The sequence below is a fragment of the Manacus vitellinus genome, unplaced genomic scaffold, assembly GCF_001715985.3.
Source record: "Manacus vitellinus isolate BGI_N305 unplaced genomic scaffold, ASM171598v3 scaffold_5_pilon, whole genome shotgun sequence".
Classification (NCBI taxonomy): Eukaryota; Metazoa; Chordata; class Aves; order Passeriformes; family Pipridae; genus Manacus; species Manacus vitellinus.
Window position 1 is genome coordinate 3,834,414 of NW_021940682.1, and position 26,402 is coordinate 3,860,815.

The 26,402-nt window shown below is 37.6% G+C and overlaps 1 protein-coding gene across 10 annotated transcripts in view; it reads left to right on the forward strand.

The window, feature by feature from the left end:
- Positions 1 to 26,402, forward strand: part of SOX5 (SRY-box transcription factor 5) — a 335,957-nt gene that overhangs the window by 98,194 nt on the left and 211,361 nt on the right. For all 10 annotated transcript variants that reach the window (XM_018080711.2, XM_018080707.2, XM_018080709.2 and 7 more), the window contains exon 3: positions 18,089 to 18,299. In XM_018080711.2, the coding sequence (XP_017936200.1) occupies positions 18,089 to 18,299 (211 nt within the window). The remainder of the gene's footprint in view (positions 1 to 18,088; positions 18,300 to 26,402) is intronic.

Below are 26,402 nucleotides of genomic sequence, written 5' to 3' on the forward strand. Positions count from 1 at the left end.
TTTTTCCTTTAAGTAAAGAAGCCAATTCATTATTAATCTGTTTGAAAGTAAATGCACTGCTGTATTTACCAAACCTTTGATAGCAAGTTCTTGAATCCTTATGTTATTTGTATATGTAAATATATATGTAAAAATATGTAGGTGTATATATACAAACATATTTCAACTATCTCCTATAGACATGAGGAATACACCACTCCTAATCAGGCTGGGAAAAAACAGATTCTCGACAGAGTTGCCTGAGGCCCCTGCAAAAGAGGGACTCTCAAAACATATTTTTAAAATATTTTTAAAAAAAGACAGATTTTCCAAATCTCAAGAATAGATTTTCAACTGCCTGATTTGGCTTGAAATGAGTTGGCTGAATCAGTTTCTTTTTCTTTTAAGTAAGTCTATAAAGCTTTGATGAATCTGGCTCATTGTTTAGCACTTATCTCATGAGTAAAGCTTGAGAGGTTTGGCTTGAAACTTAGCAAATCACATCTTTGGAAAATGGCCCAAGCCTATTGATTTATCTGAAAAAAAAAAAAATCCAAAGCAAAACACAACTAAAAAACCCTGATCCAGCTTAGTGAGTAAGTCCCTTACAGATCTATAGAGCCCCTACTGAATGAGCCCATCTATTTCTCACCGTATGTGAGCCCTGCCCTTCATGGAACTGTAGGGCTGAGAGGGATCAGGAGAGGTCATCCAGTCCCAGCTCCAATCCAGGGATCAGCTGTACAAATGTCGTTTCTTTCAGATAATAGTCTAACTTCTTGAAGTTACTCAGTGATGGAGACTTAGAACTTACTGGTCTGTCTGTCCCAGGGTATTTCTGTCTCTAACATTAGAAAGTTTTTCCTACTGTGTGATCTTTTCTGCGTCAGTTTTGTCTCTCTAATTCTTGTCCTGGCCACTGCAGCAGAAGGATATGTGCTCCTTTCTACAGCCAATTTTTTTGTATTTGAAGAGTGCTGTCGCATCCCCTCGTCTCAGACTTTTCTTTCGGTGCATGGAATTCTTGTCTTCGTATCTTTCTAAAATTTTTTACTGTTTTTTTGTTTCTCTGGAACTACTTAGAGTGAAATCATTCACATTTTAACAGCTGTGTCTTCTGCATTACAACTGATGCCTTTCCATTAATGACGATGCATACTCTGGGTAGCTCAGTCACCATTTCATAGATGGTGCTGTCTCATTTTGTTCAATTAACTTGTAGTTAAGTCCTTTCTGATGGAAGGAAGGCTTCATGTGCCACCACTCCACTTTACTTAGTCAGAAGACAAGTTTTGGGGCTGCTTAGCTTTGCTGAGCTCTGACTACATAGCTGTGGAATAGCAAAATGGATTATAGTGCCTCCTGCATAGCCAAAGAATTGCCAGTCTTGAAGTCTTGATGACAGAATCTCTTTCTTATAGGGAGAAGGAAGAAGAAACATTGAGTTTCCAACACAAGGAGCTGGCAGGAAGGAAGTCTTTTCAGTTTAAGGCATTTGATCTGGAAATCAGTGGGAAAAAATAAACATGGACCTCACGATATCAATTATCTGCGTCACATTTAAAAAGTACTCAGCCCTCTGAACGTAATTATTTTCATATGTACAGGATAAAGTATGCAACAGATTTAAAATCAAAATCCATTTCCTTTTTTTATCTTTAAGGAATAAAGTGTTTGTACAAGCTGAAATAAGGTAACTAATACAATAAGGGTTATACTTTTCTGTATTTTATGAATGTAATAAATCCTCTGTTAAAAAGGAGTTATCAAGTCAATCTTTCCACTTTATTAGATGACACTTGGTAGAAATTGACCTTGATATCAGTCAGCAGGGTTTTTTATTGTGTTTTGGGCTACTTGATGAGTAAGAACTTCTTCCCCTTAAAGTGATTCTTTCTTCTTTGTCTCTCGATTTTTACATTTTGAGAATGTTTCCTTGTGACTACCAGAAAGAAGGTATGAGGTAGCTGAATGAGCTGTTTGTATTCATAGGACTCAATTAATTTTTACAAAGTAGTGAAGTACTGATCTGAAGGGGAGAGCAAAGACTAGGAAGATAGTTAATTTGCTGCATACCACTGCCTTTTTTTTTTTTTTTTGAACTGTGCTGTGGTAACTGCAACTCCAGTGGTGAATAGTTACTGTTTTCTTTCCATCTATACATCTCAGAGAGGCTGGAGATCAGTCTAGGGTACAGTGAAATCAAGGGGTGTGCTTTTCTGCCAAAGAGAAACCAGTATGCAAGGCAGGATGGCAATGATGGGTGAAATTTCCAGTTGCTCATGAATGAATCTTTGTGTGGTGAAGCCATTTTCTTCCATTCTCCCTCCTGACACTTTCTGGTATAAGACTTCAAGGAAACTCCCCCATCTTTGGAAGTGCAGAGGGCTGTTGCAGTCAGAAAGTCAAAGTAATTGATGGCAGATGACAGCTGCTCAACCTCATGCTTCAGTCAGGAATTCAGGTGGAATTTCACAACATAAAGATATTATAGAAATTTTTCAGAATTAACGAAATTTGAAGATCACATAGGGTTATAAACCACCATAGGTCCTGTAATAAAAGAAATAAAGGTCCTGTGGAGGTAGGAAGATGACAGTCAGCTCACCAAACAGGAATATTGTGAACAGGCCTTGTGCTGTAACTAAAAGCACAAAAGAGTAGATATGACAAAACAGGTCAGAACTCTTCTGAATTTTCTGTGTGTGTTTCTGAAGAAAGTCTTTGAAGATTCCTGTAAATACAGGATATTAGCATATATTATTTCCAAGAAAGAAGATGGAATTAAAAAAAAAAGAACAAAAATAAAGCTCTGAGATTTTGTCAAAGCCGGTGTGAATTAAGGGACGTTAGTTTAAAATGGATGGTGGTGTTAAAACTGACTGGAGGACTTGCCCCAGGAATTGTGGTGGGCAGTGGCTCTTCATCACTGGCAAAAGATCAGCTTGTTCTGTTACAGTTTCCTTTTTTGCTTCCAGATTTATCAGTTCTCTGTCGGGTACTCTTTTGAACTGTTTTGATAAATAATTGTACTTGTGAAGGTTAATGGAGTGTCAGTCCCTTATTTACTCTCAAGTCAAATGTGGTGCATGCTAGTCAGAAGTGTAGCTCAAGCTTCATGACCAGCTGACCTTAACGCTTTAAAGTGTGGTTATAGTCAGATAAATGACTGGAAAAATGACATTAAAGGGTCCTATGTTTTCTGTCTTACTGTGGCTTTTGGGGTCAAATTTAGTTGCATAAAAGTATGATATTTTTATTAATTGCCTATAATGCTATAACATAACCTGGGGTTTGAAAATAAAGCTGTGTCTTTTTTTGCTTCACATCATCCCTAGTTGATAAACATTTTGCAAATGGTACTTAACTGACTATTTTGTTGATAATATGTCTGCAAAGCACTGTCCAGTTCCTTCTTTTTTAGCTGTATTGACTTGTTGGTGCTAAGGGCAGATAAAAGAAATTAATCAATAAAGCAAGCAGATAGACATGAGTCAGAAAATACATCAGGAACAAATATTTTGAATTAAGGTGACATTTTAAAGTCACTGTTCTGCTTATCCCCATACGTTGTTGGAGGTTCTCCTGTTACAGAAGCAGAACACAGATACTTTCATGTAAGCTTCTACTAATCTGTGCCAATCTCAAATTGATGGAGCCTTGCAGTCATAAAAACAGTCAGTAATTTCCAAAGGTGTTTGTTGGCTGTCCGTTTTCCTTTTTTTTTTTTTCCTTAGTATCTTTACTGGATATTGTAAGAGTGTTTCTTTTCATCAGTATTTAAGCTGTTGGGGAAAACCTAAACTACTAGTTGTTTTGAGAAATTTTTACAGCTGATTCTAGTCATATTTTATTGAGTGTTCAATGTGCCTAAGCTGAGCTCTCTGATACTAAGACTCCAAGGAGTGTTCCAAGGAAGAAAGTTTTTATTTGAGTAATAGCTGCATGAAAATTAATAGACACAAAGACTTGAAATGGAATGTGTTCAGGAAGTGAGATTTCCAGAACAGTTTAGTCTTCTGAAAAAGTGATCCTGTTTTTCACTGAAAATAACTTGTGGAGGTAAATGCAATTTGCTCAAGGAGATCTTCTGAAACTCTTGCTATTCATTCAGTGTTCTGGCCAGCTCCTTTAGAAAACAAATGTGTGCTGAAATATGAAGATGCATGCTGAAAATTAATATCCAAAGGGAAAAATGTTTACAAAAAGATGGTGTTTTTTGGATAGTCTCGGAAGTTCTCTATTTAGTCACTGAAAATATAACTTGTGCATTGCTGTTCTGTTCTACGGGCCTTCCTAATCCTGAGTTTTCTCCTTTGAAGATGGGATTTTAACTGATTTGGGTAACTGTGATTTATATATCATCTAACATTTCCACATTACCAGCCCCTTATACAATAACAGTATCTTGTTTTGTATAGGCTAGAGATGAATTTGAACTTACAGTGTAAATACTTCCTTATTTTATGGATCTGATTCCTAAATAATCAGTGGAGACTGATGTCGTGATAAGGTGGTGTAAAACATGGTCTAAAGACAGGAACAGCTGGCAGAGTATGTGTGTGCTCCTTCCAATTTTTTTCAATTTTCCTTTGACATAAGGCCATAATGGAAGGAAGAAAGTACCATAATGTGAATGACACAGCCATGCTTCCCAATTAATATGTGATACTGATGAAAGAAATGAAACAGTCATACTAAAAACTATGGCTAATATTAATAGCCAGGAATGTATGATGTATTACATTAACTGCTCAGGAGAGCAGTCAGCCGTCAGGGGTATTACAAGTGGCAGCATAGTGTCATTGTAACATCTTCTTTTGACCTGCTATTTTCAAGAGTTTCTTTGAACCTTAAGTTATAAGACACTACGTAGTGTTTGAATATCAGAGATGTAATATCAAAATGTACTGAGAAAAGCTTTATATAAATGTGTAAGTGCAACCACCAGTACTGTCAAAGATGCTGCAAGGAAGATTGGATGCCTTTCCAGAGGGACCAGTCTCCAGTGTCTTACTTTTACCTGCTTGTACCTTGTACAATACAAATAAGGTCTCAGCATAGTTCCCATTTATAATGTCATTTGCATGTGATTTTCACTCTTACTTCACATAATTGAATCTACCCAGGCAATTTATTTTTCAAATATATTATCTCCACATACTTGTACATCTGAAGATTAAAAAAAACTTAAATCAAGAAATTTTATGTAACTCTTTTCATTATGTTTAAATACACACACTGTAAGTGTAGACAGTCATAGACCGGAATAGAAGGGAGGAAGAAAATAAGAAAACTGCTAAAAATGTACTGTAATTTCTTTTAATGTGTATGAGTATACATATATAAAAAGTGTGACTCTCACAACCAAATACCCTGTCTTTGTGTTCACCCCCTGTCTGTGCTCAAGGTCTTTAGGTGCTCAATAGGAGCTTTTTAATTATTTTTCCCTGTTTGATGTTGCTAAGTATAATGAATGGATTGCAGAGAACTTTTTGTTGGAAACCTTCTGTACATCAGCTTAGTGCTGGTAGGCACAGTGATACCTGGTTGGATCACATCCTGAGACTCACTTTTAGTAAGCTTAAGGTCAGAAAAAGACAGATTTTGTAAAACCATGCTCTGTTAGTCAACCATTACTTCCTCATCATAAAGTAGGCTCACATTCTTTCCAGCCAAAGTGGAGAAAATTGTGTCTTTCTTATTTGGGTTGGGCAATTCTGTGGGTTTTTCAGCATCACTTCATGATGACTGAAAACTACAGGGAATACTCAGAAATCAGTGATTCAAAGAGGAGCTTGGAGAAGAAAGGCTATTTCCAGCAAAAGTTATTCATTCCTCTGCTGATGGTGGGTAGTTGGCTGTGACTGTAAAAGAATTGACGTTCTTTAGGTTTTTTGATTTGTCTATTTGTGAACATGATATAAAACAGTGCGCAAATTTAATTGTTGAAATATATAATGCACCTAATCAGCCACAGGAATATGATTTCTTTAACAAAATGGCATAAGAGAATGAGAGAATGAACCGCCTTAAAGCTAATAAAGATCATTTGTATTACTCAGAATAATTTAGGTAAGTGATGAGAAAGGGGAGGAAAATTAGCATTTCTGTACGGTTTGCTTACTGTGTAATTCTTAATCAGGAGTGTCACAACATCCCTTGATATCATCTTATCACAAAGGTCTCTTCATAGTAGGCAGTGTATGCTACTGACTGAAGTTTCCAGGAACAGAAGAAAGAATAACTATCTGCAGAGTGAGAGCAACTGTGAATCTGTCATAAATTAGAATTTACTGGGTTTTTTTGCATCACTCAGACACAGTCTAAGCTGGCTCCTGTGTGCAGGGTCTATGTGCATTTTAAAACTTGTTTAATCGCTGTTTGAATGAGCTTTAGAATGGGACTTAAATGATAAAATGACATCATGCTGCTCCCCAGAGCAGAACATAATGTTACCATTTGAGGTAACTAAGACTGAGAAGAGCAAACAGAATATTGGTTCTTGGTAACCCTTGGATGCTTGGTAACCCTTGGTAACCCTTGCTCTGCCTTTACTGTGCTTTGGAACCCAAGCAAGTCAGCTCACGTCATTTCCTGGCTTTCCCTATATGCAATACCACAAATTTATTTTGTGGGAATTAGTTAAACAAAATTTTGAGTTGCTCTAACATATATTTATGTATCAGTGTTACGTGGATTGACTTTTGTCTTACTAATTTTTATTAATTGTCTTGATATATTTGGCATTATCTGATCAAACACCATCCTCTGAAGTGCATAAGATCCAAATAAGTTCCATTCCTACTCTGTAAACATGTTCTGTGGAACTGACTTTCTTTGAATGTGTTTACAAACTCAGAATATATATATATTTCTTTTTATTTTCCGTGCAGTCTTTCCTCCAGAGTTGAGAACCACTTTGTTTACACCAGAATTCCGAATTCTGTTTCACTAAAGTTGTGGAACAGTTGTTTATAGGAAGAAAATCAAGTTATAAAAGACATGAAAAGAACAGGTGAAATGAATTTTGGAGGGAAAACAGGTCTTTTAATAACTCTTAAAAAGGGTTAAACCAGTTATTGATTGGAAAAATCCTATGAATTATTGTTTATGTAGCCATTACTTAAGAAGTGTAAGAGAGTAAGTAGCAGGCAAAGTAATTGGTAAGGTCTGTAAAAAGCAAGTAAAAGAATAGAGAACTTGGATAAAAGCATTACAAAAATATATGAGACAAACATTTCGAACCAAGAGAATTATTCTTTTTTTAAATTTGTATTCCAAATGTGGCATCTTATGCTGCAGTAAACTCCAGTGGAGGCACTGGGGCTATTTCTTATGTAGCTATTCTGTTTTCATAAAGTTATGTTTTCTGGCCCTTCTTGAAGATTTCAGAAGATTGCTTTCAGGAAAAAAAAATAGTGTGATCCTAATCTCTGTATAGGCAAAGATTATTTTGATAGTTATCATCCTGTAAGTCTAGTTGTAATCTTTTGATAAGAAGAAGAACAAATACAAGGTAAAAGTAGATAAACAGATGTGAAATGAGAAAGCTTGTGAAAGGTATACAATGTGTAAGCAGAACATGATTATTTTAAAAGCGTAGTGGATTTTGTCACACACCTACTCTTCAAAGACTCATAAAATGATTTGGGTTGGAAGGGACCTTAAAGATCATCCATTTCTGACTCCCTGCCTTGGGCAGGGACACCTTCCACTAGACCAGGTTGCTCAAAGCCCCATCCAACCTGGCCTTGAACACTGCCAGGGATGGGGCAACCACAACTTCTCTGGGTGACACATTCCACTGCCTCAGCACCCTCACAGTAAAGAATTTCTTCTGTATATCTGAGCTAAATTTTCTTTCAGTTTGAAGTGATTACTCTTTGTCCTGTCACTACAGCTCCTGATGAAGAGCCCCTTCAGATGCTAGAAGGGGCTGTGAGGTGTCCACACAACCTTCTCTTGTCCAGGCTGAACAGCCCCAAATCCCTCAGCCTGTCTTCACAGGGGAGGAGCTCTAGTCCCCTTATCAACTTTATGGCCCTCCTTCATGTAGGGTATGTGCAAGATTCCTGATATTACAAGTGTGGGCTAAGATCTTAAAAAATATAAAGAACATGTAATTCCCAAAGAGTTGATTGTTGGAAGTTGCGTGGATTTCAGTCCAGAAGTATGCATGCATTGAGTAGTGCTTCCTTCATACAGTCTTTTGTGCATCTCATTTGATTCTTCCAAGTAAAGTAACTATTAAAAAAAAAAAAAAGAGTAATGCATTAAGTTGTTTAGAGGAGGGCAGAATGATTTGGTACAGTATGATTTTATTCAGCTTGTAGAAAGAGGCAGATATACTGAGTGTCAGAAAAAGATGGGTACCTTTTCTGAAACTCCAAAATGGCAGAGGAATTCGTTCAGTAGAAATTAGAAAGGAATTCCTAGGGCAATATACTCTGCACAGGTCTACTTCCTTCTTGTACCTTTTTGTGTAACCTGGCCTGTCAAAGCCTCCCATAGCAACATCTGTCTCTTCCACTCTTCTGAAGTGGCTGGAAAAAAATGGGGACTGAAAGGAATATGGTTACAGTAGTCCTTTGCCTACTGTAAGCTGTCTACTTCTTGATACAGGATCCATAGGACAGCAGCACCTGTAGCAACATTTTAGAAATATGGAGAAATAAACACATTGTTATAGAAGTTTGAACACGTGAATTACAGTACACACATTGAAGTTGCCACTGGTGGTCCAGGGAGAATAAAACCACAATACCAAAAGAAGCGAGATTACAAATTGATACAGCTGGATCAAGTAATCCAAAATCCAGCAAAAATCCAGATCGTTGATGGGAGTGAGGCACTTGGAAAACGGTAATGCTGAAAAATACTTCGGTGTCTGAAAACAAATTAGGTAATAGCTTGTCTTGTAGCAAGGCAGCAGAAAAGGCAGTAACAACATAATTGTCCTTCTCTTCATAGCTCTGCTAAAGTTGTATGTGAAATAATGTGTTCAGTTCTGGCCACATTAGAGAAGTCAGAGAATTGGAGGGATTTCAGATGTAAGCAGCAAATGATTAAAGAGTTGTTGGAGCTGATTTCTGAGGGAAAACTGAAAGAGTAAACGGCTAAATATGGCCAGTAATAACAAAGTAAATATATGCTAACTGTCAAAAAAAATGACATGGATAGTACAAACTCTAAGATAGATGAAGAACAGTCCAGAGTGCTGGAAGAAGCAGCTGTATAAGAAGAGTTTTGAGTTGAAAGGAAGTGAATATGAGGCAGTGTTTCAGAGCAGTGAAGGTTTGGTGTTTTTTACTGTGTAGAATATTCATAGGGGCAATGGGAAACCTCTGTCTGAGACATTTTGCTAACCCAGATCGAACAAGTGGGACCACATCAGATGTGTGGGCACAACAGGGTGTGCTGTTTTGTTGCAAAGCTGCTTCTGGCACTTGGAAGAATCACTCTGCCTTAGCATGAACATGGGCCTTTGTGGGCGTAGGATGTTCTCTTTTCTTTTGTTCCCCAGTTTTTGGAGGGTGGTTTCTCTCCAGACCCAGATCCTTCAAATAAGCTTCAACACTGAGGAGGCAGTTTTAACCAAATTATATTGTCTTCACTCTGCTCTCAGCCACTCAGCCAGAGGAATGAGGTGAAATATATCTATGCTACCAGAGAAAAGACTAAGTGATCTGACATCCCTTTCCATCTGAAAACTGTGGTGAGTCAAAATAGGAAAGCTAGGAAGCTGGGAACAGTCCTGGAGCCATTGCTGGCCTATGGCATTCCTTCTGTCATATCACTGAATTCTGTTCAGATGGTCCTCTCCCCTTCTCTCAAGGAATTAGCACAGACAATGGGTTTGTTTCATAGTAAGAAAGCTGGTGATCAAACTGTTTTTGACACTCAGCATAGGTTTTCTTACACTCACAAAACCAGAGTTGTTGTATGTGGTTAGTAAGCTTGTATTTTTACAAAGATAATCGTTTTATACTGCGCTATTTCCAAACTATTAGAAGGATTTAATGTATGCTGAAGACTCTACCAAGCTGTTTTGATAAGCAGTCTTATTTTTTGTTTAGCAAGGTCTTAAGGGTGATCTTTAGTCCCTCAGGGAAGAGCTCATAAAAGTCTTAAAAGTGCTTTTGCAGAGCTTTATTTATTATTTTTAAGCATGAAGATTACTAGCATGAAGATAACAAGGCTGTTATAGTACAACATGTTCTTTGTTTTTGCAGGTTATAGCTAACATATTAGGAGTTCTCAGAATGCCAGTTTTGTTTGTTAAGTGTTTGGAGAGCAAATAGATGTAATCCTATATTGCGTTATTTTCTTAAAATGAGTTTGGCTGGAGAAAGAAGCAGTAGGAGAGATCTGGTCTGAGTGTGGGTGTCAGGAACTATGTTGCTAACCCCATTTACCTATTACAAAGCAGTTGTTACTATTTTACTATATTTAATATAGGATTTGCAAATTACTTTTATATGTGGGGGAACACCTCATTGCAAGAAATGGGACAAACAGGTGGGCAAAATAAGAAACCAAAATCTGTGGTGCAGAAGAAAATTTAAAAAAAAAAAAATCCCTGTTTGACATTCAGTAATAAAAAGGTTCTAAAATTTCACTCACAACAGTTTCTCATATGTTTTTTACTACAAACAGATCCACAGTTTGCATATAATTCTTTGATTTGTAATAAATCATGCAGAAATGGTGGGATAAGCAGTAAGAAGTACTAAACTTGTGCTGGATGTTTGGGGATGGGCTGGAATGCAGAACAGCCAGAGGAGAAATGTTTGTCTTAAAGCATTGGTTATCAGATTGTGCTCTGTACTGTAGATATCTGATAATGGTCTGTTGAAGAAGCTCAGAGGGTCAACCAGTCACAATGTGCTGGTTCCAACTCTTTATTTTCAGGGACCTGAAATGAAGTCAGCGGGAATTAAACGAATATATACTATTGTGCATTTTCAACAATCCCTCTAGACACCTCCTTATATCTCTAGATACTTTAACTCCTTGAAGGATCTGCGCCTATGCTCTGTAAATCTCAGGATAAAGTTAGGAAACAGTGCAAAATGGATTATTCCTTTTATGTGAATGCAGCTGAACAGTTTCTTGGCGGTTCATCTCCAAACCTTGGAAACGTTTGAAGCTTTCTCTCGCTCGTGCAGTTGTGTCAGCAGTGCACAGAGTCAGCAGAGTATCGTGGTATTTGGAAAAAATCAAAGTACATTTCAGTGTTACTGTCAGATATTGTGGGGTGGCGCTTGATATATGAGAGAGTTCCCAATTTCCGGTTTCAGGTGGTTGGGCTGTGGTTCCCCACGGAGTAATGTAAGAGTAATATAAGGGCTGGGTATTTATTGCATCAATAAAAATGAAAATAAAACCGCTATGAGGCTTTTGTCCAGTAATCTCTAGGCTTTTTACATCAATTATATAAAATGCCCTAAGCAGCAGGAAATATTTATTATTGTCTCAGTTTTACATATGGAGGAAAAAGGTAGAAGAAAGTGTCTGATGTAGCAGAGTTCATATGGCAGATAGTTGGTTTTTTTGAGCTTCTAACCATTTTCAGTCAGGTTGATAGATGTCAAACACTGGAAAGACCTGTGAGTCTTCCCACTGAAACCTCTGCTAGTGTACCTTTTGCTTCATCAAAAAGAGGTCATTAATTAGACACAGTACTTGATGTCAAAAAAAAATACAACCTGAAGGACAAGAGTTATTAGTGATTACAAAAATAAATAAAATTCCATTACCAAGCAAAGTATTAACATTTTAGAGGGGGAACCAGATGTCATCAGGATTCTATAAATCTAATAATTGGAAATACTTCCAAAATACGGATCATGGAGTTCCAAAATACATCATCTCAGCAAAGCCAAACCAGTATTTGTCTTCAGTGTATTTTGCTTGACTGCAGCATGGTCACAGTAACAAGAAAAAAATGTGCATCTCTGTTCACTGTGTTTAGTTCACCCAATTCAGGTAAAATTCTTACTTCTCTGCCACGATGACCTCTTCAGCTGACTCTTCTGACGCATTCACTGACTTCTTCACTCTCCATTGCATTTAGTTTCCTTACCATCATTAAAACCACAGTCCTAGGAAAAAAAATAATCTGAATGAGGATAGCTGTTGGTTTGCATGGATTTAGTTGCAGAACCATAGCCTGTGTATGTACATCTTTTTGGGTTTGTTTACGTGACACACTTTGTCGCTTTTATCCCTCCTTGGATTATGTGTCCTTGTCGTTTCTTCGTAGCGATATATTTATCCTCTTCCACCTTTTCTCCTCTTCTGTGCCCTTCTGTAAAGTCTCTCTTTTGCTCACTGTATCCTCCACTGTTTCTTTTAAATCTCCCTGGGATCCTGTCTACCACTTATGAACAACGTGAGGGAAACCTATAGACGAAAGACCTGTTTAAATATAAGATAGATGCAAAGAGATTTTAACATGTAAGAAGAACTGTGTCCACTGGGAAGCCTTATGGGATATGTATTTCATCTTCCTGAAGGTACCAGGTTGACAGCCACCATAAACCACACAGGTTAGTGGTAATATCTGCCCTGCAGCCCCCATGACATAGAATGTAGGAAGAGAGAGTTTTCCAAATCACTTAAGTGATTTGAAAATATGATTCCCCTTGAAAGCTGATGGCACTTATGCTCCTAAAGTAAGTTAATTACATTAATTAAGGCAAAGATCGTAGATGGAAGGTTAAGAAAAAATAAAAGATCAGTCTTGCTTTGTGAATATTATGTGTCTGTTTTGTTTCTTTTAAACCTTAAAAAATACTGGAAATGTCAAGTTGTGTTTTCTCGTAATTACTGGTGGGCCTCCTGTGGGCAATGGGATTGTTTTTACAGCTTTCAGATTTTCACTTGGAGTAGCTATGCTGTTGAATCTTAAACATAGATATTAATTTCTTAAAATATTATTAGGTAAAATAAATAAATAGGAACCAGTACTAAACTGCTTGAGAATAATTTGTCTTCAGAAGTGTGAAGTATTCTGTTTTCTGATTGTCTCTTATGTCATACTGTTATTAGCTTCCTGGTCACTATGGAGACTATAAAATAGATAGGCCTACATGTCTAATGTAGAAAGCAGAGAAAAAAATATTACCCTTGTGTCTTCTTTACACATTCTAAAAGAACGAAGTATGGGCAAAATTCCAGCTTTGAAAAAAAGAACCTGTTAGGTTGCTTTTAGGATCACAGGCTTCTTAAAATCAGACAATATCAGCGCTTGTTTTAAAGACACAAGTATTTTATTCCAGGTGTTTTTGGCTGCAAACCCAGAAGATTCTCATGATATTTTTTTTTATTTTTTTTTCCCCCTGCAGATGCAACCTCCTTTCATACCATATGGTGGTAATTAACAGTTTCAGACTTAGTTTTGAGTTTTCTTCTGCTTCGATTCTTGGTTGGTTTGGGACAAAATTTTAATGTCATGGAAGGGTTTCCTGTCTGAGTTTAATTGCAGACAGAAATAATGTGCATCTCTAGATGAAGAAGGAGAAGATGAGATCTATTTAGAGCACTAAGAGATACTTTGAAAATCTCACCAAGTACAACCTGTTTCTTTTCATTAAGCCTGTCACTGTCCCTCCGTAGAACTGAAACAGGCCTCGCTTGGACCCTGGAAACAGAAAGAGACAATTTGAAAGATACAGTTGGAATGAACAGTTTCTTTTAACAGCAAAATGTTTGCACTTTTTATGAGAGCAAGGGTAACATTGTGTAATCTTCAAAAAAGATATTGCTCAGTGAGGATAAGTCCATTGTCCAGTGACACGACTTTTCCTGTCAATCACAAAGGTGACAAGGGGGCTAGATTAAGTAAAGCTTGCCCAAGATTAACAAAGGAAGATTATTGACCTCATCCTGAAAGGGCAGAAGCCTGTTTTATCATTAAACCTTGGAAGAGGTATTTCCTCCATAGGTGGAAAGCTGTTTGGCAATATCTAGGCAACTTTCTTGTAAATGAATGAATCTTCCTGTGGATTCTAGCTTGGAACAGAAGCAGAAGACAAGAAACGAGGGCCAGTCCCTTTTTTTGTTGCTGTTGATGCTGGGGGGAAGAAGGGCCTAGAGTGTTTGCTCCAGCACGATCTGTGTAAGGTCCTTGTCTGCCTTTCCGAAGTGGGAAAAGCAAGAAGCAGCAGCATCAGGTGTTGGTGAGTACAATCCCAGCTCAGAGTTGGAGGAAATGTTGTGCCAGCACACATTAGCAGAGCAATTCGCAATGCAAATGAACAATAGAGCCCCGTCCACCAAGCAGCTGCTAACTGCATAAAACTGTTACCAGGATTAACAGTGCCAGAGGCTGGAATGTAATCAAACTTGAACAGGTGAAATGGTTACGCAGCTGAGAGAGACTGTTTTACAGTAAAAGCGTGGTTTTCCACTGTTTTGGTGGCTGATAGATCTTGTGTGTGGATTTAGTTTTAAAATGTCATTAGTAGATATTTATGTTCTTTAATACCCCTCCTTACAGTGTTGTTGCTTTTCTCTCAGTTAAACTGAAAAAACGTCATGTCGATTTGTCCTTTTAGAAAAGGAACCTGCTAAATCTCGCTTGTTGGGAGGGAACTTCCTTCTCAGGGGATTAATTTTAAACTGTTGCTGACATATCTTTCTTGCCATTAAGGATTTCTCTGAGTGTTTTCAAGGGGCTAGTTAAGCTCTCATATGCGGTATCAGAGGATTTTCTTTACAAGAAGTTTTTTAGCTTTATACAACCATTGACACAAGCAGGTTTTATGTGGAAGGACGCTTTCTTTCTACGTGCTAGAAGTAAAAATCCAGACCCACTTTCTCCAGTAATGGCACAAGAAAGAGCAAAATCAAACAGAGGGATGTAAAGCGAAAGCCAAGATAACAGTTGCACGTTTTCAGGTTGTTGTTGTGAATGACAGAATAAAAAGATCATGGACAAGTGGGGAAGACAGATTCTCGAGCTGGTGTGCTAGAGGATACATGTTGAACTGTCATCCACAGCAGAAGCTGATGTGTGCGCTCATCCGCTGGTATGGAAAGGAGAGGATCCCTCTTAGATTGCAAATCACGCAATGAATGTGTGATTGCTACAGATCTTTTTGAATGAATAATTCACTGGTGTACTGTAATTTAGCCCACTGAGATGTGATTGCAGCTGTTCCCCTACTGTATATGTGTTTTGATTAAGTGGAGTGTATCTTAAACCCTACAAGTGTATAAATAGCTCACGTATGTGATGTGCAAACACTGCATACATGCACACCTAACGAGAGCAGTCAAAGGAAACATTTTTATTTTGGGGATGATTACTTAGTTGTGCATTTTAGTATATAATTTACCTTTTAAAAAAATCTGTGTAGAACACTTCCCTTTCCTTTTTTAGTTCAGCTGTGAAGTCTTTTTAACTGTGGTACTATATAAAGGCTTTTAGCCAACATTGTGGTAGGAGGGTGTCTCTGTTATTAATGAGTTTATCATTCCAAAACCTTTGCAATATAAGAAATTACTTCTTTTGTGCCTGTTTTACAGATAGGAAACCAAAATGCAGAAACAAAAGTTACTTTTACCATGGTTTCACTGAACATTTGGAAAAATTAGAAATTGAGCATCCAGAAGTCCTTTCATGATGCTTTGCCCACAGACAACTGCCTTGACCTCTCCCCCTCACAATTCCTTTTCCCCAGAAAGTGAGGCAGAGAAATTTTAGTAGTTTTGAAAATACTTGTGAGTTCCATTTTGAAAGCCAAGCAATTTGTGATTTTGAAAATCATCTGATGCTGCTTTACATAATATTGTGTTCTTATGCTGCTTCTCTTATAACAAACTGGTTGTATACACAGAATATGTTTGTACATAAAAAAACCCACTTACATGCACCTAAATTGTACATGAAAACAGCAGTGATGACACCTGAGGTTTAGGCAGCTGTTACAAGTACTTTGTGTCTGTGACCAGTGTGTGACATGCAGAAACACGAGTGAATGTCTTTGGGGCATGCTTTGGATTAAAACAAGAAACTAGTTCCTGGTAAAATGAGGAACAGCACTGTTCCTGTATATAATTGATAGTACAAGTAGATTTAAGAACTGTAACTAATGATGATATTTGGCTTCTCTGATTCAAAGCATGAATAAGAAAGCAGCTTTCAAGATACTTCCTCTTTTGGCCTTGTGTGTAGGAAAAAAATTGCCACTTGGTGATAATAGGTTTGAATCTTAGATAAAATCTGAACTGATGCTGAAGTTAACTATTTGCCTTGTCTAAATTGGTGTTAAAAACCAGTTTATTCAGATCTATATATATGGGAAAAAAAATTGCATTTGGCTTCAATTAATTTTTGAAGTCCGGTGTCAGGAACTTGTAATTTTCCGTGTGCAAAATAAAAATGGAGGGAGCTGCAAGAAAAAAAAAAGGAAAAAAAGGAGCATTTCTGTTGACTAGAGTTGGAAAATTTTTTAGGGCTTGGTCAAAAGCTCATTGACGTCAGTAGAAAGTCTCTCATTAACAGCACTGGGTTTGGCTTTTGGGGCATATGATGGCCCAGATTGTAATCTCAGTTAAATCCGATTCTCTTAGGGAATTTATTCACTAGTATAACACATTCAAGCTGCTCAAAACTATTTGCATTAAAAGTTTTCTTAAGCAAAGGTAATCTTTTTGCCACAACAAAGCGGTCTGTGAAAACAAATATATTCTCTATTGTGTATCTCCCGTGTAGCTTTATTCAGATTTTATTGAGATAGTTTTTAGCAATTTATGTTCTATTTACAAAAATATACTTTTTTCTCCTGAAATACTGTGGTTTATTAGAACAGAGACATAAAAAATTGCTCAGAAAAAAATTATTATTATACGAATCACTAAAAACTGTGTGCATGTATATATATATTTATATCACTTTCATACCCTATAAAATGAAAACAATTTAAAAATTATTACGACTTTTTCGGCCAAGTCTGTAACTCAGCTCACAAGATGATCCAGTGGCTTTTTTAGAAATAATATTCCTTGAACATCTGGAGTACAAAAATGTAAGGAAATAAAATAGTGAAAAAAATACCTGGAAAATCAGATCAAAGTAAAAACTATACACATTTATAGCATTATGTTTTATGCAGTGTATGTACTCTGCAGCAAGCTATGTTTGGAGACATTGACCTAAGTTCTGCAGGTAGATATGGCATATGTTAGCAGAGGAAGAAATGGGTTTGAGAGATGTGTAAGAAGGGTAAAGTATAACAGAGACATAAAAGGAAAAGGAATATGTGCAGAGAACATTGTTTTATGTTGGAGGAGGCGTGGATTAGAAGGCTCTCACGTTAATGAAGGCAAGTTTGAAGATGCTGGACCCAGTTTTGCTTTCCATTAAAATTAATGAGTAGACCTCTGTGGACTCTCACGTGAGGAGGGTTGTGTGTATGTTCCGGGAAGTCACAGAGTTTTGCCATTGTGCTGCCAGCGAAAGTCATTAGGACCACCTTTGTGAAAAATACTGTCTCTATGAGAAATGAAGGTTTGAGGCAGAAGAGGAGAATAGAAAGAGAATTAGAAAGCAGAAAGAAATTGCTTCATCCTTTATAGATGGGGAAAACTGCTTGAACTGTGATTTAAAATAAATCATATGGCGAAGGGCATTTAGTATTTGGTTACTATTTTATTTCTTACAACAACTAGCCATCAAGGCATTAAGTACTTTATAAAGTCAGGAAATTAATGGTCCTTGTAAAAATTGAAGGTTTTTTTTTAGAAGGAAAGCTGTAAAAGAACAAACAATTAAAGGTAATCAATACCATTGTTATTAGGAGACCTATGAGTACAACACTTCTCAATTAGGGAAAAACTGTATTTTATGTTTCTCTCTTGCAAGCTGATCTTTGTTCACTCCAGCCTGTAATCTTGGTTTATGCTTTATGGGAAGGCTTTGTTCTGGGTGTTTTTGAAGCATTGCATGCCTTTTTAAAGGTTTCAACAGAAGAACAAACAGCAATGCATTCAAAGCACAAAGGATTGTTCTTTCTTTCTTTCTTTCCGTCTTTGTTTTTTTTTTCTTCTTCTTTAAGAAAAGAAAGAAATATTTCATCTTGTTTTTCTCCCCTTTCAGGAAGTTGATGGCAATAAAGTGATGTCTTCATTTGCCCCGCACAACTCATCTACCTCACCCTTGAAGGCAGAAGAAGGTGGGCGTCAGAGTGGAGAATCATTGTCCAGCACAGCCCTGGGAACCCCGGAAAGGCGCAAAGGGAGCCTAGCGGATGTTGTAGACACCCTTAAGCAAAGAAAAATGGAAGAGCTCATCAAAAACGAGCCAGAAGGTAAGGCCTGGGAAACTGGCCAAAATTTTCTGTTTTCTTTTCTTTTCTCCAGATTCCTTTGGATATGTATACTTTTTAATCTTCCAATTTTCTGCTCTGTTTGCTTTTCCTTGCTAGCAAAATTGAAGTAAAAAACTCATAGTTCTTGTCTACGTTAGAGATAAATTTCAGCAATGTCCCATCATAGCTAACATTTTTAGCTTTTCCCAAATTAGAATCTAGTGGTCTTTTTGTCACAGTTGCAATAGACACAGCTCCTCAACTTGGGTGCAGTGAACCAATTTGAAGTGCCTGGGGGCTTTTACTCCACTGCTCCCCTCTCCCCCATTTCTAGAACTAAAAGCAGTGTTATCAGGAGTGTCAGTGGTTTTTTGTGAAATTATCTAGTGGGCATGTCATTATTTGAAAGGTAAGAAGTTAAACTGGGAATTCACGAATGCTTTTGTGTGGAACAAATCATCCTCTATTTATCTATAGTGCAGGTGCTATACAAACACAGTACAGCCTTTCTCTGCATTATGTCTGGCCAGCAAGTTTCAGCCTTGGCATGTTGGTAATAATTTCTGGAGAACTGGTTTCTTCTTGAGACTGTATGTCCAGTCGGTGATGATGCCACTTGTGCTCTGGAGACTGAGACTTAGACCAACCATCTCACCTCTGAGAAGCCACAGAGCAACTTTCCTTTAAGCAAGATTTTAATTTTTTGCTTTTTTGGGGCAGAGTCAAAGCCCTGACTGGAAGATGAAGTTCTCACTACATTCTCCATAGGTATCTAGCACGCTTTCCAGATTTTTGGGGCGCTGTGAGGCAGTTGTGAGAACATAGCAAGCCTTCCTCCCTAGTGCACAGTAACAAGACTCTTATTTTCATTTACACTCACCTATCCTGTTGTGAAAATGTATTTCAAATGTTAAAAAGCATGGCCCTCAGAGCTCCCCTCAGTGTGGAAGTATGAATTGACAGTACCTACAAGAAAATTTTAGGACAACCTGAATACTGGAATGAAAATATGGATGCAAACACAAGCACATTGTCACGTACACAAGCATGACAGGATTGTAAATGAGTCTTTTCTTGACTGGAGCACAGGGTCTGCTGGGAAACAAATTCTTTGTCGAAGCATTTTTTGGAATGTTACTTATATTGTTTCTTTTGCATTTACATTGACTTAATAGTCAGTGCCATAACATACCTTGTACCTTTGGATGGAAAAGACTTTGGGGTGGGGGGGGAAGGAGACCAGGCTTTTATCTGAGAGAGAGAGGAAAGAACAGGGGGTTCTGGGCAATGTATAAATACTCTGTTGAGTATGAGGTTTCACAAGCTCCATTAGGGAAAGGCCACAGATAGACATGAGAATGGTTACAGAGCTTGTGCATTATCTCAGCTCCACTAAAATGAAAATATACAGTACAAACAAAAGATCTACAGCTTTGTGAAGAGATTGGGAGAGAGAGGAGGGGGAGCAACTGAATGTTGGGCTTTGCAAATGCATGCAACAAAAAATCTTTTCTTCCCTCTAGCCATTGTTCTATTGTCTTTCAAAGGCCATTAAATTGAACAGCAGGTTGTGATGAAAATTTCATTAAGCCCTAGTTAAATCATTATGAGGGTGCCATATTCACGTATCTGCTTACTCCCCATCCAGGAAAAAATGAATAGGAAAGAGTTGAGCTTTTTTTCCCTTTCTCCTTAAAAGCGAACTAACAAAAGTTCAGAAGTTAGAAGAGAATGGGAAATGGGACATGAAACAAAAGGAGGCCAGAGAGGTGAGCTGGCTAGGAAGAAAATTAGACTTGCATAAGAGCATTGAAAGGTGGTGAGGGACAAATACATCATTTTGACAAGTCTCCCTCCCCCTTCCCTTCAGCCAACATGATTGTTTTTAGAGTGGCTAATTAAAAAATATATATTTCTGGGTGCAGATGGCAAGACTGTTCTTAGAGATCCTCCACAAATACGAGTCTTTTTCCCTACATGAGGTATGTACTGATACAAGCACAATGTCTCTCTGTTTGAACTCCAGCAGAAAATTATTGTCATGTCTTCTTCATGTAGTCCTAAAGTAAAGTTGTCAGTCATCACTGGTTGCTAGTCAGGTAATTAGCATATTAATGAATTTCCCCATGAATAAGATGTTACAAGTGGGAATCTTTGATAGTACATGTAGGTAACAATTCAGCAATTTGCGATCACTGTGTATTTCAGTAATAATTTTTAGTCTTGCTAGTTCGTGGAGCTTTGTAAGATGAAGACCAAGAATCTTGGTTAAGCTTTGCTGTATTATGTCAACAACAATAATATAATACTTTATTTTCCTTTGGGAAGAAAGGGAAACATTTGCACCAGTAGTTGAGGTTTAATTAAATCAATTTCCTGTGAATCTTTCAAAGACCAGATATGAGCTAGATTCCCATTTCTCTATGTACTCAAAAGTTTATATATTATTTAACTTGTACAATGGGCTGTGTTTGCTCTCTTTTTATTGTTTGAAATTGTCTTCTGAATTACTGTGGGAAACGTGCTTTTCAAGCATTCTTTCAAATGGCCTGTTTCTTCAAAATCTGAAAAAGAGAGAAGGCCTGGGTAGACGACTTTAGGTCTCGATCCTTGTATCAGTTAGGGAAAGGAATTCTCTTTTCTGAAACTGGTTTTGAGGATGAGTGAGATATTCCAAAATACTGATAACAGGTTTGACTGTTTTTAAGAATCTTTACTGATACTAGCAGAGGTTTTCTTAAATTATGTTTGTTAGAAAATAAAAATAAAAAATTAATAAATTTTGTCAGTAAAGGACAAGGATTTTTACATTGCTGCTAAACTACTGCTCAGAGTGCACAAATGCACACATGTATGTATGCATAATATAAACACATACATGTACTCACACATGAGCTGACAAGGGAAGCATCACTCTTCATATAAATGGTGATTTCCATGTAGATTTGTTGTATATATGCCTTTGGTTAATATGCCCTGCAGGAAACCATGCTGCCTACTTTCTCAAAGCCTGTCACTTCCCTTTCCTCCTTGGATATGTGTATGAGTTTTGGTTTTATTTTTTGTTTTATTTTCATAGGGGTTTATACTTAGCTCTAAAGCTCCATGCTCTTTTTTTTTTTTCCCCACCTCTAAACTTGCCTTTTTACCCTTGCTGTATGAAAGTATGTGATTGACAATGAGTCATGCTGACACAGAGACACGGAGTGTTTCAGGGAATCTAAAACTTGTGGAATTTTACTCATTACTAATACAGTGCTCATTTTTATTCTCTCAAATTCTGTGGAAAATCCTTATATGCAGCTTTAGTATTAGGCCCCCAAAGGCATAAACCTATTACTGAAGTCACACAATGTTATTTTACATGAAACATTCTGTCCTTTCTAACTTGAACTTCAGAAGAGGAGTCAGCCCCCTTTTATTCTTGGTATACAATAATGAAGATAATGGAGTGGGTTTGGAGAAGCCTTATACACTGTGACAGACCTCAAGCCCTTGCCCTGAGGGTCGTCTGCCGACCACAGGATTCCTTTTGCAGCTCAAATCATTAGGCGAATGAGATACAGGCATGTTTTTCTTCTGTTTTCTTCAGGCATCAGGGGATGGCAGAGGCTCTCTGTCTGTCTGTTCTCCTCATTTGTAGAAATGAAATGGAAATCTCTTTGAAGTCACTGAGCTTGACACAAGTTTGTGAAAGCAAAGACCAAAGCAACCACTTAGGTTTTTCTTGCACTATTAATGGGATTGGATTGCTGTATTTTAATTTATGGCCTCTGCTTGTGGAAAATTAAATCTCTGAAATCTGTGTAGCCTTTCCCCTAAACGTATGGCTTGGCTTCTGGAAAAGAAATAGGCAAACAAGTAAATTCTCTCCTATTTTTAGAATAAGCCGGAGTACTCTTTGGCTCTTTACGTATCCTAACCTTTAATTAAGAATCAGTCTTCTTTTTCTATTTTGCCAGTATATATTTGTACCTGATTATGTATCTGTTTATCTTTAAAACGTACATAGTGAGTCTTCTGAAGCCAAATCCATATTATTGTACACAATTTGTGGGAATTCTGGATAAAAAGGATCCTATGGGCATCTGCGTGACCACAGAGACTGCACATATGAGCATGTGCACATGTGGGTGCAGTCAGTCATCTGCATGGTTCATTCTTCTGTGTTAAGAACCTTTGAAACTCAGTTCAGCTGGGCTGTTTAAATGAATACTTTGAATTTTCTATAAATACATGTACACACTTATATCTGTATATATTTAGACATAAATATATATAAACATGCACACCCAAGAATTATATATATATATATATATATATAGTGTTTCATATTTTTCCTACTCCAAAATTTCAATCTAGTAGTCCTTAGGTCTTCTGAGTAGGAACAATTAATCTCAACTGTTTAGTAAGAAGGTAATATGTGTGTTTGCAGTGCTTTAACAGGCAATGTGAGAAAGGCCTCTCGGGCATGATTTTTGTCTTCTGAATTTCTCCCAAAGGCTATTTGTATTTGATGTTTAAGTTTACATTATAAATCACAACACCTGTTCATGTACTAATTTAAATGGCTGTTGTTTAAGCAGTTCTGTAGACTATAAAAGTGAACTGTGCTGAATTCAGGTTCTCTAGTTGAAATAAGATCCCAGAATACCTCCTAATATTATCAAACTTTTAATCAACATATCTTGTAAAGAAATCAAGAGGTCTCCCTCTTCTTAAGACATAAATTCCAAAGCAGGCCATTAATGGGCATAGGAAGGGTGGCCTTTGAAATGCAGACTCTTTTAAAATCACATCTGATGAGATGGGAAGAAATAAAGTGCACAGATTCGGGGAAAGCCTAAGGATACTGTAATTGGTTGGGGTTTGAAATTCTTTTATTTGGTTCTTCACTGTCCCTTTGACAGAGTACGTGTTGAAGAGGCTTTGTAATGCTTTTCCACTGAAGGACAAACAAGGATACTTGGCAGTTGAGTACTTTTTTAAGTTTTGTTCGTACACTCCTGCTGCTGTGGAAGGATGGTTCGGGTGCCTTGTGGTTCCATGTTCATCCCTGCAGTCTGTCACCAGAAAATGTGTCTTGTCTTGTAGAGCAAGCCAGCGTCAAACTTCCATGCACTTCTTTCAAAGACTCTGCCATATGGAAATATGCCTTCATATTCTGCTGATACAAATAAAAAATAATTAAAAATTTTTTTAAGATGAGGCTTATGAAATAAGCCTGTGTGAAGAGAAGGCACTGTTAAATACTGTAGTAGCTTAAGCCTTTATTAACAAGTGCTTTAACTCCATAACAGAGGTAGGCTAGTTTGAAGCCCTGCCAGCTCTGACTTGCTCAAAGTGAAGTTTATTCATTTGTCGCCTTCAGTTTTTAAGTGTTTTCCTTCCTAACAGTTTACCCCGATAGTCACGGTTTATTTCAACGGGCGTTTTCAAAATTTGCTTAGATTCCCTTCCAAGTCTCTCTTGCTTGCATCCTCAAAGGTCTGTAGCTTTTGGATTTTTCTTTTCTCTTTTGATAAAGGCATCAGAGGTGCTGATACAGCATCTTAAATATAGAAGAAAGCATTATGGTCAAGTGAGATAGAAGAAATTTGTGCTTTTGGAGAGAAGATGCAGTCCCTCTCCCCCTCCCTGTTTTAGAATGAAAGTCTTCTCTGATGAATCTCTATAATTAAAATTTCTTTCTGGGCTACGTTCACTCCATAATATTGGACAAGCAGGAGCCAAATCAAAATGCTTTATTTTTTCACTTCCCATCTTCAACAGTGTAGCATATAAGTGGTTCACCGACACAAAAATAATTATTTGGGCTCCTGTCTGCCCCTAATTCCCCAGGTAGCCAGACTCTTCACTAGCCTTGATTCGTTTCAATAGGGGTTTTCAAAACTTGCTGTCACTCTTGCCCCCACACCATTTTGATGTGCCTGTTTTTCCCCTGATGTATTCTAGCAAGGTCAGTTTGCCTTCATTTTTTGTGCTCTCTCTCGTTCTCTTTTATTTTTTTTTTTAATTTTTTTTTTTTTTTTAATTTCCCCCTCCCCTGGAAAAGCCATTAGCTTTCTGAGCTTCATTTCAGCCCTTGGATAACTGCTGGAGAAACCTCTGACACAGACTGTAATATACAAATATACATGAGGGAGTGTGCCAGCTCTTTCTGTATGCTCGTGTGCCGCAGCTTTTGGAGATGTCATTTATTCAAGAGTGAAGAGCGAGCCACCTGTTTCTCGGGCCTCTTGTCCCTCATATTAAAGGTTCAAGCCCTTGCTGAATAGTAACATCTTAATCTGGGCAACATACACAACATTTAGCCAAAACCTATTTGTCGAGCTAGCAGGATTTGTGGGATTTTTTTTTCCCCTCTCTCTTACCCCCGAGGCGCTTGTCACGACCGTGCATATTAAAATTAATCAGACCTCCCAGGCTTGTGTGACTGTGTGGTTTAACATGAAGAAGTGGATATCAAGCATTTGCCCTAATTAAATAGGCCTGCTTGGTTTTGTTCTAGTGGATGCTTGGTCTTTTTTTTAATAAGAGCTGCTTATGGAGGAGGCACGGCCAGCTCTAGAGTTAGTGGAGAGCTCACTTCAAAGTTTTGCCCACCACCTGCGCCCAGGATGCTGAGACCTGAAGGGCTCCCTACATTCTTTCTTAACAGCACAATTTGTGGGAAGTAAGTGGAGGGGGAAGGGGAAAATACGGCCAAATGAGTGAGGGAGCGATCAGGGAAGGAGAGGCGAGGAGCTGGGATAAGCAAGCATGTGGATTGGCTTTTTGAAGTTGATTAAGATGACCTGTCATCCTGTCTGATTAGCTTTAGATCTCAGTCTGTGCCATGAGCTATTCACAAGGCTGTCTTGTGTCTTCTGTTTACCAGAAGCAAGGGAAAGCCTCTAGTATGGCAAGGAGCAACATTTGCAGCAACTCCCACTTGCTTGTTTAGCTAATGAAGTAGCCTTGTAAAAACACTCTGAAGTTTGAAGCTGTTGCTTACTTTTATTAGTTATGTGTCTGTTTAACGTTGATATTTTTAAGGTGGTTTGAGGTTTGCTGGTTTTACACAGCTATATACATCTCCTGCGTTGTACATAAGCTGTACTGGGAAGATATAATTCCTTTCATCATCTTTTCTTCTCTTACAGTTCAGTTGTATTGTGGTTCTGTGTTGCCTCAGGAGAAAACATGCTATATGTGTGTGATTTCTATACTGTAATGTATAGTTTCAAAAAGTGCTCAAAAAACAAGTGAAGAGTTGGGAGCTCTCCACCCTAAACACACTGAAACCTGTTAAATAGTAATTAAGGACTGATACCATTTAGCAATTCAACAAGTTAATTTTAGCCAAAAAATAGTAGAAAATTTGGAACAGCCAACATTTTTAGACAAAATGTTTCATTGGAAATGATATTTTTTGTTTTTAAATGTTTAAGATGATTAATCTGAAAGAGAAATGAAAACATTTCAATTAGGATTAAATAAAATATTTTGGGTCAGGTGGAAACAGCTTTTCCCCTGACTTGGTTTGGCAGCTGAAATGAAAAAAAAAATGCAAACTAGTCAAATAAAAATGAGCTGCAAAACCTGGTGAGGTTCTGGGGGTGTTTCTCTATCTAATGCCCTTAGGAAGACAAATGAGCAGTTGTTATAAAGGCACTTAAATACATCTGAATGGTTATGTGCTGTGGTTTTGAGGGAAACTGTAATATTTTAGTCAGAAAAGGTTTCAAAATTTGATTTCCCCCAAATGTGCAAATTTCTGTGCTTTCTGAAGCCTCAAGTCAGCAAAGTTTTGCAGCACATAGGGCATCTTATTTTGAAACTGACTTTGGAGGTTTATCATACTTCATATGTTAGATGTCCTTGGCATGTCAGAAAGCTCTGAGTCTGTTCTGGAGGGCCTAGAAATCTGCAGTGGTTACACTCCAGAATTTGATTTTACTTTCTACTAAAATTCTTGCAGTCCGGTACACAATGAGAAAGCAAAGCTTTATTCATCTGTTTCCATAACAGTTCAAATTGCTGAAGTAAAACCCAGCAGTTGGGATGATACTCCATTGATTTAAAAGTTTATTGCACGTCCGTGCACTAACTCATTCCCAT